General features: G+C 42.7%; 2 protein-coding genes and 1 non-coding gene across 8 annotated transcripts in view; 2 read left to right on the plus strand and 1 right to left on the minus strand.

The window, feature by feature from the left end:
• The window catches only part of XPOT (exportin for tRNA), a 29,227-nt gene extending 18,514 nt beyond the window's left edge, over window positions 1-10,713 (minus strand). Inside the window, exons 1-7 of one of the 6 annotated variants that reach the window (XM_032106255.1) lie at window positions 10,241-10,712; window positions 7,151-7,259; window positions 6,068-6,198; window positions 4,170-4,252; window positions 3,059-3,115; window positions 1,533-1,602; window positions 238-456 (exon numbers count right to left, since the gene is read on the minus strand). In XM_032106255.1, the coding sequence (XP_031962146.1) occupies window positions 238-456; window positions 1,533-1,602; window positions 3,059-3,115; window positions 4,170-4,252; window positions 6,068-6,127 (489 nt within the window). In that variant the 5' untranslated portion in view covers window positions 6,128-6,198; window positions 7,151-7,259; window positions 10,241-10,712. Of the gene's footprint in view, window positions 1-237; window positions 457-1,532; window positions 1,603-3,058; window positions 3,116-4,169; window positions 4,253-6,067; window positions 6,199-7,150; window positions 9,104-9,623; window positions 10,216-10,240 lie in introns of those variants that run through there. The other 5 variants (XM_032106258.1, XM_032106259.1, XM_032106254.1 and 2 more) reach the window with 5 other exon arrangements.
• A 191-nt stretch (window positions 10,714-10,904) lies between these two features.
• RPL18A (ribosomal protein L18a) lies at window positions 10,905-14,499 on the plus strand. Its single transcript, XM_032106222.1, has 5 exons — window positions 10,905-11,010; window positions 11,410-11,589; window positions 12,176-12,305; window positions 13,818-13,927; window positions 14,350-14,499. The coding sequence occupies exons 1-5, from the start codon at window positions 10,993-10,995 to the stop codon at window positions 14,440-14,442; spliced, it is 531 nt and encodes a 176-aa protein (XP_031962113.1). The 5' UTR covers window positions 10,905-10,992; the 3' UTR covers window positions 14,443-14,499.
• LOC116443659 lies at window positions 12,910-13,041 on the plus strand. The gene has a single exon (XR_004240016.1). It is a non-coding gene; the product is annotated as a small nucleolar RNA SNORA68 (small nucleolar RNA).
• Window positions 14,500-15,047: the final 548 nt, after the last annotated feature.

Here is a 15,047-nt window from a genome sequence, read left to right on the forward strand (position 1 = left end):
AATTTTTGCTTGCAAGCTTTCAAGCAAAACAAAAAATTAACTGAAAAGTATGAAATCACAAAAAGCATTAAACAACATATGGCTTTTGGATTTAAACTACCTAATGTGTCTAAGGCAGAGCTGCCACAGGAAAAAAGCATATCTATTATTAGAGCATATTAGAGCATTCTGCTCTAATTAAAGTAAGAGAACTTCTTAAAAATTTAAAACAAGTGTTAATGCAAAATAATAACTTGCCTCTGATGTATGAACAACATCCCGGTCCACCAGCTCAGCATCAACAGCCATCAGGATTCTGAGGTACATATCCACACCTCGTGGATTAAGGTCAACTACTGACAGAATGTCAAAAAAAAACTTGGGCCATTTTGTGAGATACTCAGTAACAAAAAGCAATGCAAAGACTTGTGCTGCTTTGTTGCGAATAAAAGTCTTCTCAGGCTGGGGATTCAGCATCTGGCAGAAACAAGACATTTCATCCGTATGTTCTTAATAAATTAGAGAAGAATCGTATGGGTTTGTTGAACTCTCTGTAGTGGTTAATGTAGTACCTCTCTTCCTGGCTGAGACCAATAAATAAACCCTTACCTTTCCAAGGAATTTGAAGAAAATTTGGCTAAATGGTCATGCAATAGGGAAAACGTTCTCTATGGGCAATACAGTCCTAAGCCTTTCATTCAGTACCAAGACATCAAGTGTACTACTCAAAGACTAAAAGGTCACTTGTCAGTTTGGTGAAAGTTACAGTCCTCCTGCAGCTAGCTTGTGCCTGTGTTAGACGTTAGTGCTAAGAAGAGTAAGGCAAGTTCCTAAATCTAAGGGGAAAAAATAAAATCTGTCACTACCAATCTCCTCTCCTTTCCCTTTTATAAACTCCTAAATGGAACAGTTTGGTACAAAGCAAAAACCAATTATATTCCATTTCCTATTGTTAAGTTTTCTACACAGCAACTATGTTAATCTTCAGTGCAGAAGTCAAATGACAACTATATAATGACAGGTATGGGCAAAGACTTGTATAAGCCCAGTGGATGGTTCTGCTGACTGCAAACCCCTGGGTGGAGCTGATACTACAAGTTTGGCTACAGTAATTAATTCCACAAGAAAGAGTATTCCATACTCTGCCATGGCACTAAGCAGAGGAGTGATAAACATATGCCAGCATTCTAAGTAGACAGGAGTTCTCTCAGGAGGGTCTTAGAAACAGAATTACTGCTCCTCCTCCAGACACTCAGACCATCAGGAATCTGTATGATACCTCTCTAAAGGAAACCTTATTTCACACATAATTGATTAAACCACAATCATTATGTCATGCAAGAGTTATGTATTTAGTAATAAGTTCAGGCATGGACTTTTCTGCAACACTTGATTTAAAAAAATTTCTCACAAACCTGTAACCATCAGATACCGAATATCTTCAGGAAGCCATCTTTAAACTCAAATGACAGATTAAACATTTAGTCCACACTCAGTGCCCTATGTCAGCCTAAAAGCCTAACATGTAAGACTGCTGTGAAGGACATACGTACCTGTGCTTGCAGCCATGTTATGAGCGTTTCCCTAATTAGCTGCTGCTGGACTTCAGTAAGTTCAGAGTATCTGAAACAAAAAATATTGAGGTCAAAATGGAAGGGTGCTTCATGACAAAGACCAACACTTAGTAAAGCAAAAACTCTTATATGGTATATAATGTTCCACATTCATGTAAATGGACAGCAATTTACAAAGCTATTTGCGCGTTAAAATTTTGACTCAAAGGCAAAAAAAATGAAAAACATTTTACCCATAGTAATGGATCACATTTTGAGGCATTACTGCCTCCTGTGTTGGAATAGAAGCTTGAAATTTTGCAGGAAGGCTGCTCTATCAGGGACATGACCTACGACCCTGATAAAAATACACATTTGACCATAAGCCAAGGGGGGAAGGAAGAGACATCTGTATATGCTTGAACTTGTTTACTACACATTGAAGACTAACACTAGTGAGTACAAGAAGTCCTTCACTGATCTGACCTACACTACATTTATTATCAGACTTGTGTCAAAAAACCCAAGGAAGTAATTCTGATTTATGTCATACACAAAGTCCCAGCAAATTTTGACATTATATGCAGCCCACCTCAAATACTACCCATACCTCTGCCAGGACTAGCGAAGCTGAGAATACTCTACTGCAAAGAGAGTTAGCTATATGCTTGTAGAGTCCTTAATAGGAATGACTGCTGAATGGGACTCCAGTGTTCCTGTCACAGCCAACTATTCATTAGAGAGGAAAAAAGCACCCCACCAAAAATGTTGGAAGAAAATAAGCAGCAGGAAAGCAAGAGAAAACATACTGCAAGAAGCAGGTGACAGTAATGGAACAAGCAGAGGAAAGTGGACAGTGAAGTAAAATTAGATAAATAAAGTCTTTAACATTTGCACTCATACCTAGCTAAAAATCAGCCAAAAAAATACATCTTACTCTGATCTAAACTCCTGAGCCACACGTTTGGTGTACTACAAGCATTCACAATGACATTCAAAGATTCCATGTTGCTCAATTCCAGACCAAAGGAGCCCAAAGTGATAAAAAAAATACAGTTATGCGCAGTGAAATTTATATTATTAGAAAGTATTTTTCCCTAGAATTATGGTTCTATGAAACCACCAGTCAGTGAAAAGACTTTCTCAACTTCTCTGCCATGGTTATAGAATAGGGAGGGCTCTGTCTGAAGTCCAGGACGCTGTACAGAGGACGGTTGCAAAAATCATTGAGAGTAGAGAGTAAAGCTTGAACCTCCAGACAGGAACAGCTAAGTCTCAAGCAGTCCTTGCTAACTAGCTCTGCACTGGGCCATACCCAGGTTTTAGACTAGTTGAGAGCAGAGCATGCTGCTCAAAACCTCTCCAAGGAAAAGGTAAAGAAATACAAGAAAGCTCTCTGGACCAAACTACAGACACCTCATCAACCACAACTAAGCAACAGATACCATAATAAGTTTATTTGCAAGCAGAATAAAAAGGGAAAATTAAATGGATGTATATGGGCGGTGTCAAGAAAAATTACTCACTTGAACTTAACTTGATGTTCCAGAACTTGAAAGCAGAAGAACTTGATGTGATCATCACTAGAAAAGAAAATTCTGTTACTGGAAGCAATATGGTACACATTTTTGTGAAGAAAAAAATCCTCAAATATTACAACCAGATTGCCCCTCTGGCACCAGAAAAAACCAAAATTGCTGCTACTGTTACATCAAAGCAAAATGAGCAACTGTTACACTAATATTTATGTTTGATACTAGTCTTTTTTTTTTTATAGCCACCTAGTTGTTATGGTTTGATTTCAGTATTGAACAAACAAAACTACAATACCTACTGTATCCCGCCCTCACAAAAATCTGTCACGCTTCAATAGTATGTTCAAGGCCCACTACTACACTAAGTGCAAGTTGTACACTGCATCTTAAAAACCAAAGGTAAAAAATTGAGGTATAGATTAAGAATAGACATTCCACATGCTCCATCATCCACACCACTTTTTCATCTTATTATCTACAACTTACAACAACCATAATGTACATTTTAAAGATTATAATTTCTAATATTATGTGGTTTTAATTACTACACATTCTCCTGGAGTCAGTAGTTTTGATAAATCATTTACAAAAAAGCATTCACTATAAACTACTGCTGTTATTCAGGAGATATGCACCCCTCAACTTCCTTCCAATTTGAATTATTCTGTAAAACAGTGACAAACTAGTATTTTTGATGTAAATACATAACTATGTGCAAAAATAGTGGCGGTTACACACTCTTTGCATCTTGAAAAATGGGATGGCCTACTCCATAGAACAGGGGCAAGGAACTACTTATGAGATTACTGCATATAAAGTCTATAATCTCACAGTGGGCAACTTTTAGCGCTTCTTTTCCCCTGGATTTCAAACACCAGCAGTCTTTAGGCTACTAAACTATCATGGAGTTTAATTTATACATTGTTCTTCCTTGAAAGGCATTATACAGAGGCCAGAGATCAACTATGATACTAAAAATAGTATGAAGATCATATTAGCTTTCAACAATTTTTTGTCTATTATGCTGCACTGCTAAATCAGACCCACATATATTACTAAAAAATAAGAAAAATAAGAAAGTAAGAAATTACAGTTACATTACCTGTATATACTCTGAGCTAATGCTTCTGCACAGACTTGCCAAGCATCCTGAGATATCTTGAGCTGCTCAAAGTAGGCTAGTGCCTGCAAAAATTGAGGTAAGTTTTGCTTAAAAAAGAGCAAAGCACATAGCAATACATCTCATTCACACTTGCCCTCATATTTAAACAGCTCTTCTTCAAAAAACCAACACTATTTGGATACATTTCAGTGGTCCCTAATCACCTTAACACTGAGTGGGTTTTTTCCAAATGCTAATATCATAGGTACCCATTTCATATTCAATACAAAGATTTTTGTTACTTGAATACAGAAGTCATAGAATCAGAAGTGTTGAGGTTAGATGGAACCTCCAGAGATATAGTCGACTAGAGCAGCTTGCTCAGGGCCTTTCCATTTAGGTGGAAGTTCACATCCAAGTTAAAATTCCTTCCACAAACTCTGAAGATGTGGTGATTTAGATTTTTCACTGAAAACAACTCACTATTTTTGTTGCACCACTTTGCATGTATTCAACACCCCAAACTCAAAAAACACTCGAACACTGACGACCTGGACAACTGTCAGTTTATGAATCTTCTACAGAAATTGAGAAAACATCTAGCAAATTTTAGATAATCGAGTTACTTATCAGGACTTCTAAACAGTTTTGACAACAGTTAATTTGATTTAATTGCTTTAAGACTCAGTGTGGCCTGTAATACAGAACAGTAAAGCAAGTTTCGAAGCAGAGATTAGATTAACAACATTATTTCAATTCTATGAATGCCTGTATTTCAAGGTGGAGGTTTGATTGTTGGACATTTTTAGGGGCTGCTTTTTGCATTAGTTCATAAAGGTTTCCATTCACCAAAGTCATCTCCCAAAGTAATTATTCAGAAGTAAGTTCTAAAATAAGAATTCACTTCCTGTAGTTAGTACTAGTGATTTTTTTATCCTTAATATATTGTTTTACTAGAAATGGTTTGATACTTCCCTTATGTTACATCTTACATGATAGTGGAAAAGGCAGGTCCCCTTCTGCTATGAAATATTTCAAAACTGGGCAGACTGCATAGTTAAAAGGTTAATAAATATAAAAGCTTCCAGTTTTAGTGATATTCTATTAACAGATCACTAAAGATTAGCTATATCCATCCTTTTAAAAAGGACAAATACCCAGAACCAACACATTTCACAGGCTGCTTAGCAAATCAAACCACATTTGTAACTGTTTTAAACATTCTAGGATTTGTTTTACAAACATAAAACCATGGTATTAACATCCTTGTTACTGAAAGATTTTACTAGAAGTTACTTTGTAGACAGTTAAATCAACATGGTAATCAGTAAGCGGAGATAATTACTCAATAAATAGTTATATAAATAATAATTTCTTTTCATAAGAGCATCTCTTACGCAGTAAATGTTACCCACATACCATGATTACTTTCTTAACCTAAAGTAACACAAGCTTCACTACAATTAAACCCACACATTGCATTAAAAAGACACTAAAGCTAGGTAATCCATTAAAATTATAGTTAAAAAAATTATCTAAGAATCAACAGGCCAATTTCAAGCAAATTGTTTTCTGTGGCTGATTTTCATTCCATGAGAACCTATGTAAGGAGTTGAGCAACAGCTACAAAGAATTGAAAAAACTTAAATAGTCAGAGTCCAGAAAAATAAATTCTATGCATGTTAAGTGCAATTAAACTGAAATGCAACAGAATTGATAATACACAACCCTCAGCCTACAAGTTTGCAACATGGCTTTGTTTCGTACTTGCCACCACAAACCCTATGCACTGGCTTACAAAATAAACCCACCAAACCCCGTCAGCCCATGAAGACATGAGAATTTTGCACTGCAATACCACCTCCAGTTATTAGAGAGAAAAGGAATTAATTACATACTCTTTGTCTGAAGTCTGCATCAGCATTTGGGTTTAGCCCTAAAAGGGCTTGTTCATCCATCTCTATTGCTATACTCGTTGTTTCCTGTTCCTAACTGCTTTGCCCACTTCTAGAGGAGAAAATACAATCATCTGCAAATAAAGAAAGTTTATTTGCTCAGCAGAACTAGAAAAATTAAAACCAGGACAGCAACAATGACACAAGTTGCCCCACAAACCTCAAACAATGTACTCCAACTAAACATGAATGCACACACTTCTGATACAGCTATCAGAATTCTAAATCCTTTAATCAACTTCTCACAGTACTATATTTTGTACTGAATAAGGAAATTTTAAAGTCTTCATATATTTCAGTTCTCTTGAAAACTTAGTTAACAGAAAGATGGCATTATGTATTCAACTGAAAGGCTTGAATTTCAAGCACGCAGGAGTTTCAGCAAGATATGACATACACATAAATCTACTCCTTCAGTGAAAAACCACAGGTTGTTTCCCCCCGCCACAAAACTGAAAAAAGAACCAAACCAACAAAAAACCACGACTAAACTCCAATATAGTTAAGATGCTTCATAAACCCACTTACAAAGTATTTCCCATGGTGGGGGCAAAGTCATTAGGAGGTCTTTCTTCTAAGGCAAGCACATACAAGCATCTTAGAAATTAACCACAAAATACACCATACTGAGTTGTTAACAAAAGCTTTCTGTTCCTACTGATGGGTGCTGATTTACTAGCAATGATTTTTATTTAGGAAATTCAGTGTAAAATTAACAAGTGAGCTAGACACCTGTTCTAAAGATGGCTTGCCTCTATAGGTTGTTCCACAATGCACTAGCAAAACACAGAGAATTAAAAAAAAATTAAAACTTCTCTGTCAAATACTAGGATGCTGTTAAACAACAAGAGGGGACAAAAATCCATCCATCCTTCACATCTCTGCCCCACCTCCCCCCCATGGTAACATAGTTAATTAGGCTGAAATCAGGCCTTGTTACATAAGTATGTAGGAGGTAGAGGAAAGGAAGAGACAAGAGGAAGAGATGAAATACAAAGGAGCTGTGGTTTGAAGCTGCCTACATACCCATGGGTAGAACTTCGAATTTCTTAGTATTGCATCTCATGCATGCTCTACTGTTCACCCTCCCCCACGGGAAGAAAGGTGGCACAGTGACAAGCAACAGCAAGCAGAACTGAAAAGGAGAGCCCAGAATTTAATGTGGTTAGAGACTTTTATAGAAGAGTCAAGACAGAATACACTATGCCAAAGTGGATAATGAAAAGCAATTTAATAAGTAAAACTGAGTTCATACAAAAAAATTTGCAGGTTTCGGCAGTATAGAAACCAGAAAGTCTGGAACAAAGCGATGACTCGTGGCAAAAGAAGCCTCACAGACTGCCTTAGTCACAGTGATCCCCCTCAGGGGCAGAATCTTTAGGGATTAAACTTGCTGTGCTGAGTCTTCTCCCTCTGCATTCCCAGCCCCCAACCTGTTTTCTGCATAATCAGTATCCAGAAGAGCCAGATTAAAAAAAAAAAAATAAAATGCTCTAGGGAAAATGATTTTTTTTTAATAGCATCTTTTGATTAGAGTCTGGTCCATAGTTACACAACTATTTAATATACAGAAGCATTTTTTTTGCATATTTGCCTGCTGATATCAGCACATTGCTATCTTTTTGGCAGATGATTTATACCTGGGTGACAAATTTTGCTATTAAAAATAACATGACTCAAACATGTATTCTCTCCACTTGTCATGCCAGTCAGTTCTACTCATTTTCTAAATGCCTCATGAGTGTATTTAAAATTTCAACTTCTATCATATAGCCTTTGCTCAGTTTCATCTTGACTAGCCAACTTCAAAAGACAATCAATGAGATGAAATATTTGAATAAGCCTCTTGCAAAAGCTAATAAAATAGCTTTTCATGCCTCATGGTTTTACTTAAGCAGGTAGCTTTTCTACCACGAATCTATTTAACCAGTTACACTTCAAAAGCAAAACTGAACTGTGATTTCAATAGTACTAGTAATTCACAAAACGCATCGCAAAATGCACTTAGCTATAGCATCAAGTATGTCATTAAACCAAGTTTTATTTATAAAACCAATTGATAACATCAATAGTTAATATGCAGATGTGCAGAAAGTATTGTCTTATTTACTTAGAGATTTTTTTGTTGTTGTTAAGCAGTACACCATGTCGGGTGGCAAACTCATCTTACAGTAATTAGGAGGATGCAGCTCCTTACCAGTGAAGTCATACAGGTATGTCTCATCTTTATTCCCTTTCCCCTACTAAATACTTAAAAATGCATTTAATAGTAAAGATTGTTTTCATAGTGAAGAGGAGGAGGAAAAAAAAAAGTCAACCCACTTCAAGTGGGGAAGACTGCCCAATTAACAGTACAAATGTTGTCAAAGTGTGTAACTTCGATCCAGATATACCCCAATAGTGAAAGAATGAAAGCATTCAGGGCATTTTAACTACAGATGCTAACCACGGGAACAATGTGCAATTAAAGAAAGCTTCATGTGCAGCAGTCATTTTAAGTATTTACAAGATGTGATAGCACAGGGGGAGCCAGTGGCGTGCCTCATTTGAATTTCCTCAAGTTGTCTCTCTAATAAAACAAAGACATTAAAATTCATCTTCTACCATCTTTTTTGCGGTTTTGCTTGCTGCAAACCTTGGGCACATTTACAGCCTCTGGGCTCTAGACCCTTTACACTGACCCAACACGCGGTTAAAGCCAACAGCTGTGTAACTTACTCCTACTTCGACAACTTTTCAACTGGACTAGAAAAGTTTTTCTTTCTGAAAGTAAGATTAGGCACAGTTTTACTGGCAGGAATTCCCCGTAAGGAGTAAGGCCTCCTTGCCCCCGACCCAGACTCGGTCAGAGCCCGGTCTCCTGTGGCTGGGAAGAGCCAACGCCGCTCCGCAGCGCAGCCGGGGCAGGCGTCGGGAATTCACAGCCCCCCGCGTCCAGCCCGGCGGCGTAGCTGCCCGCTTGTCCTTAAACCTCTCCAACGCCGTCCCAGGCCTCTGGGAGCGACCCAGCCCTCCCACCCGCGGCGAGGACCCACCGCTCCGACCACGCCGGGACCAGCGGAATATGGAGGTGCGGGGAGGTCCCTCCCTCCCCTCACGCTGGCGTCCTACGATTTCTTCCTTCCCCCACCGGAACCACAGCGGATGGACAGCCACCGAGGCGGCAGCTCCCGCAAACAGAACCTCACCACAGACTGCAGCGTGTATTACAGAGAAAAACAGATATTTTTCGTGGCACCCACATGGCGGGACTGGCGGGGCCCGGCCGGCTGCGGCCCCCGCTGTCCCCCAGCAGCGGGGCCAGGCGGACACGGAGGTGCCTCCCCCTCTTCCCCGGAGCCCCTCGGCTGCTGGGGAGGCGGCCCCAGGCTGAGGAAACAGGCCGGGGGACTCGCAGGAGCCCGCGGGCGCCGCCAGCTCAGCCCACACTGCCCCTTCCCCCCCGGGCTGAGTCAGCCGCACCGCGTGTCGCATCCTGCCCGCGCCCCCCCGCCGGTACCTTCCCGGTCAGTGCTCCATCCCCGCCGTCAGTGCTCCCGCCCACCCCAACGGCTCCGCAGCCGCCACGAGCACAGGGAGCGGAGCAGAGCGGAGCCGGCCGCGCCGCCTCGGCTGGCGGCGGGAGGAGGAGAAGGAGGGGGAGAAACAGAACCGCCCCTCTCCGCCAAGCCGGCCGGCCGCGGGGCACGCCGGGATGTGCCCCGGCCGCGGGGCAACCTGGGAGCCGTAGTCCCACGCCCCACCTCGGTACGGCCGACACCGCTGTAAAACCGACAGCACCGGCGGAATAAACTGCGGCTGTCCCAGCCCGTCCCCGAACTGCCTCCAGCATCTGGAAATCATGCTATGTTGGCGGGGCGGGGCTGGGCCGCTGGTGCGAGCTCCGCAGTAGCGGCCGCAGCGACCTGCTTGGGGACGCGCACAGGGCAGGGCCCGCGCTGGCGGGGGCTTGTCCGTGAGGAGCGATCTAGTTATGTCTGCACATGTGGCACTGGGCACCTGCGCACAGGGCTCCACAACGCAGCGCCGTGTACGGGGATTTGCGTCATCACACGCCCGCGTGGCCGTCGGGCCAGACTTAAAACCGACCTAAACGCGAACAACTGCATTACAAACCCGTCCCAGCCGCGCTGCAGTTGCACTATCTTTCAAGGCAAAACCCACTCCTGTCCCGTGGCTACGACAGCGCAGCTCTCAATGGCGTGAGGCGCCCAAAGCTCGAGAGACACTTGCTTGTCCTGCCAGCAGAGCCGCTGCCCGCTCACGGTGCACCGGGGAGCGATGGCCCGGCGGGACCAGCCGCAAAACAGAGGGATCCCATGGAATTGAGTGCGTGGGGGCGATCCGCAGGAGCAACCTCACGGTAGTCAGCGACCTCGCTCTCTCAGGGGACGACGGGCGAGAGAGGTTCCCCCGACAGCCCTCCGCTCCCGGCTACTGCCCCGAGGGGAATGCGGTGCCTCCGCCTGGAGCCTCCCTGCCACGTCCTCCGCGCCAATGCCAGCAGGGCTGGCGGGAGACGGAGTCACGCACAGCCAGCTCTCCTATCGGGACCATGCAGGCCCGCAGCGTCGGCGATGGGAACAGGGGGCGGGGGCCGGGGCCGGGGCCAGGGCCGGGGCCGGGGCCGGGGCGGGGCTGCGGGCAGAGCACGGGGCAGGACGGGCGCCGGCCGGGCCGGGCCACGCGCCGCCGCCAGCCCGGAAGCCAGGCCGCGCGCGGAGACTGGCAGCAGCCTCCTCCAATCGTGCGCTGCTCGCAGCCAATCGCCGCACGGGCCGCCGGGGGCGGGGCCGGGTGACTGACGTGAGGCGGCGGAGCACGCGGCTATCTCTTTCCTTTCCTGCGGGCCGCGGCGGAGGAGCGCCATGAAGGCGTCGGGCACCGTGAGTAGGGGCCAGGGCCCGGCGAGCGCAGCCGGCGCCGGGAGTGGGGCCGACGTGGCCGTCGGCAGGGTGGCGATGGTGCGTTGTAGCGCTCGAGAGCGGCCCATGCGTGCCCGAACGGCGCCGCCTGGCTCGTGAGGCGCCGAGGGGCCAACATGGCGGCGGCGCCGCTCCCGCCTGGTGCGGGCCCAGATTGGCGGGCGGCATCGCGGGGAGATCCACGGGGAGATCGACCCGCCCGGCGCAAGGGGCTCTCTCCGCTTCTGGATTGAGTTCCTCTCGTCGCGCTGTTCGTTTCTGGAGCCGCGGAACCTGCGGCGGGTTCGGCGCGGGGTGGGCGCGATGGTGGCTCCGCGGCTCGCTCACTCTGCAGGCCGCCTGTGTTTCGTGTTCCTCCAGCTGCGGGAGTACAAGGTGGTCGGGCGCTGCCTGCCCACGCCGAAATGTACGACGCCTCCTCTGTACCGCATGCGGATCTTCGCTCCGAACCATGTCGTCGCCAAGTCCCGGTTCTGGTACTTTGTTTCTCAGCTGAAGAAGATGAAGAAGTCTTCTGGAGAGATTGTGTACTGTGGCCAGGTGAAGGATTAAAAACCTAAAAACGTGGGAGGGTCTTATGGAATTCCAGCAGGTTTATGTGGAAGGATTTTATAGGAATCACAGTTATTGGGTGTGAGGTTGAAAGCCATTCATCTTCCAGTTGCTGTGAAAAGGAGTGACAAGTTTGATTTTTGAATGTAGTGGTACCTGTCCTGTAAACTAAATAGAAACTTATTTACTGCTTCAGAATTATGAGCCGTGTTTCGCTCAGTGTTGCTCTCTTGTTCTTAGACTTCGTTCATTGTGCCATATACCTTTTAACAAGCATCTGGATATCCATAACCCTGGGAAAGTGGATGTTTATATGCTTACGCTCCTGTATCTTGATACTTAAAGAACACTCTTTAGAGCTGAAATCTTGTATTTTTCTTTGAATTACTATAGTTTTCCACTCTGAATTACCAAAACTTAAATCCAGCTATGTTGGTAAGGGGAAGGAGTTGTTTTTTGACAGTAAGACTTAAAATAGTGGTTTTGTTAGAGCTCTGAAATATTTATTATTAAAATTGTAAAATGGTGATAGTACATCATCTCTAACTACTACCATGTTCTTGTGTAATTCCAGGTGTATGAGAAGTCCCCTCTGCGGGTAAAAAATTTTGGTATTTGGTTGCGCTATGATTCTCGTAGTGGAACCCACAACATGTACAGGGAGTACAGAGATTTGACCACTGCGGGTGCTGTCACTCAATGCTGTGAGTATATGTAACTGTTGAGTTATAAAATATAAGCAGAAGATTAAATCTCAAACTAGGCGTAAAGCCTGCTGACTTAATCCATGGTAAAATAGCTGAAACACTTGGAAAAACTAAAGGAGGAAGTTGCCAGATATTCCATAGATGTTTATCTGTTACCCATGTGGTATCTGACTTGTTACCTCTCTTTTTACAGTTTCTCTGACTGGAAAGTATTCCCACTTCTTTTTGGTGTGTCTTTCTACAATTCTAGTAATGAGTTTTGCTATACAAACTGAAAATTTAATGACTTTTTAGGTGCTGTATTTCCTGCACTGTGTTGATTTAAGGTAGTCATCTTCCCAAGTCTTGTGAAGAGAGTATTTCAGAGATCATGTGGAACATACTAGCATCTGTCCTTTGGAGAACAAGTTAAAAAAAAATCAGGAAATTTTTTTTTTAATAGGCAAAAACCCAATTGTTACTCCAAGATCTCATTGTCTCATTTCAGGGAGAATTAATGTTTGTCCTGATTTCAGTCTGTTTTGTGAAGTACTTGAGGGATAGACTATTTGTATAGTTGATGCTGTTGATATTTGACTCCAAGGTGTTAGAAGCACTACAGATTGCACATAAAAACCCAAAGAATATTGTTCTTAATAATGATATTCTTGTCATGTGTGCAAATATTAAATGTATCTTGTCGCCTTTCAAAAGCTGAAGTGCTGTTGAAAGTGAAATTTAAGGTTCTACATTAACATATGATAATCCCTGTTAATTAACATACCGAAAGATTGCTTAAGAGACCCAGGAACCTTATTTTTCATGGTATAATGATTGATACTTTTATATTTGAGAATAGTCGTGACAGGTAAGTTTTTAATGGGTGTGTTAGATCTTCATGGGAAATGCTGAGGTATTTCAGCAGACATACCTTATGGAACTAGCAATGGATGTGATTTGAAGCCAGTGATTTGCACTGCTGAATCGAGGAATTTTCAGGTAGCCCAGGTACAGATGCTTCCTCCTGTTCTGAAAGTCTGATTATGTGGGATGAACATCAATTCATGGTTCTATTGCTGGTCAATTTCAATAAAAGTAAAGATAACCTCAGGTCATACCTTTACTTGCACCTTCCTGCTGGAAGGGAAATTGTTTTGGAGTTCATGTGTCTTTCCAGTAATTGTATTTCAGTGTTCATTCTGAATCACAAGATTTTTTTCTCTTGGAAGAGATTAAGTAGTCCTAGGTATCTCATCTCTGTGTGTACTTGAAATTGGACAAGAAAAGTAAGATAGCACTTCCTGTTGAGGAGCTTACTTAGAACTTACAGGAAGAATTTGCTGCTGCTTGTTGGTTTTGTGATATTTTTGCCATCACTTCAATATATTAGAAACTGTGATTTTAATTACAGCTGATCAGAAATTTTAAAAGTTGTAGATGGCACTATGAACATTTCTTAAACAAAAGGCTGTCAGATTCTTAAACTGAAAATGTCATGAAGTTTATTTTTAATGAGTTCTGTTGTTCCAGACCGTGATATGGGAGCCCGTCATCGTGCCCGTGCTCACTCTATTCAGATCATGAAGGTTGAGGAAATTGCTGCCAGCAAGTGCCGCAGACCAGCAGTCAAGCAGTTCCATGTAAGTGAGCCAACACTGCAGTGGCCAGTGGGTCGTGGTCTAATGCTGGACTCAAGAGGGGATCTCTCTTGTGTGGTATAGGTTTGCTTTGCAGCCAGAAATATGGCAGGAACGAAACTTGGGTGCATATGGTTATGGTATATTATGATCAAAGCTTCTACTGCTAGAAGTATTTGGAAGAAAGTCACAATAAAGCAAATGCATGTTATGGTGCAGAAAACATGCCTCTTACTGGCATTACTTTGAAAAAAAGAATGCAGAATTAAGGTGTTTGTTAAGTCCTCTGAAGTATATATTAATTTGTGGATGGATTACTTTTCTAAGCATAAGTTAGTTACTGAATGCAACTTGGCTATTTATTGCAAACTGTTTTCTGTTGTTTATCTAATACCTCAATTAACATAGAAACACTTTTCTTGCAGGATTCTAAGATCAAGTTCCCGCTGCCACACAGAGTTCTGCGTCGTCAGCACAAACCACGTTTCACTACCAAGAGACCAAATACTTTCTATTAAATACAAAAACGTGTTGTCAACTCTGTGTTGCAATAAAGGTCTTACTGGAACCTTTCACTCCCAGTTGTCTTTTGGAGACGGTGTTCTGATTGTCTAGGAGTCCCCCTTCTTACTCTTTTATTTTCTGTAAACCATTGGCAGCCTACTATTTACAGCTGTGATTGCCTTGAACAGGTGAGTGTTTCAGGTGCTGACTTAAATTACCAAAATATCCCATCAATAAATCAAATTTTAATAACCAACTTTCCAGGTCAGAGAAGTCTGTTGTCGAGCAGCTATAAAATCCTACATCCATTTTGTTCTTTTGGCACACAAAGTGAACAGTTGAATTCAGGAAGAAGGCAGCTTCTGGTGCATGCAGAACTCGGACTTGTCAGCTGTAGGAATAAAGACCTCATAAATTCAGTTAAGCTGCTTCAAATTTCAAGCATTTAAATCCAAAATTTTATTTCTAAACTGAATCTTCTCAGGGATGTTGCACACTGTACTTAATAAGCTCACAAGTATGCATACAGGGGTGCCTGTGTTTAGAAAAGTGATGAAGGGCTTGGCAGATTTATCCTTTTATTAGACTAGTGAATGAAAATGATGACAATTTTTATATC

Source organism: Corvus moneduloides, chromosome 4, assembly GCF_009650955.1.
Source record: "Corvus moneduloides isolate bCorMon1 chromosome 4, bCorMon1.pri, whole genome shotgun sequence".
NCBI lineage: Eukaryota > Metazoa > Chordata > Aves > Passeriformes > Corvidae > Corvus > Corvus moneduloides.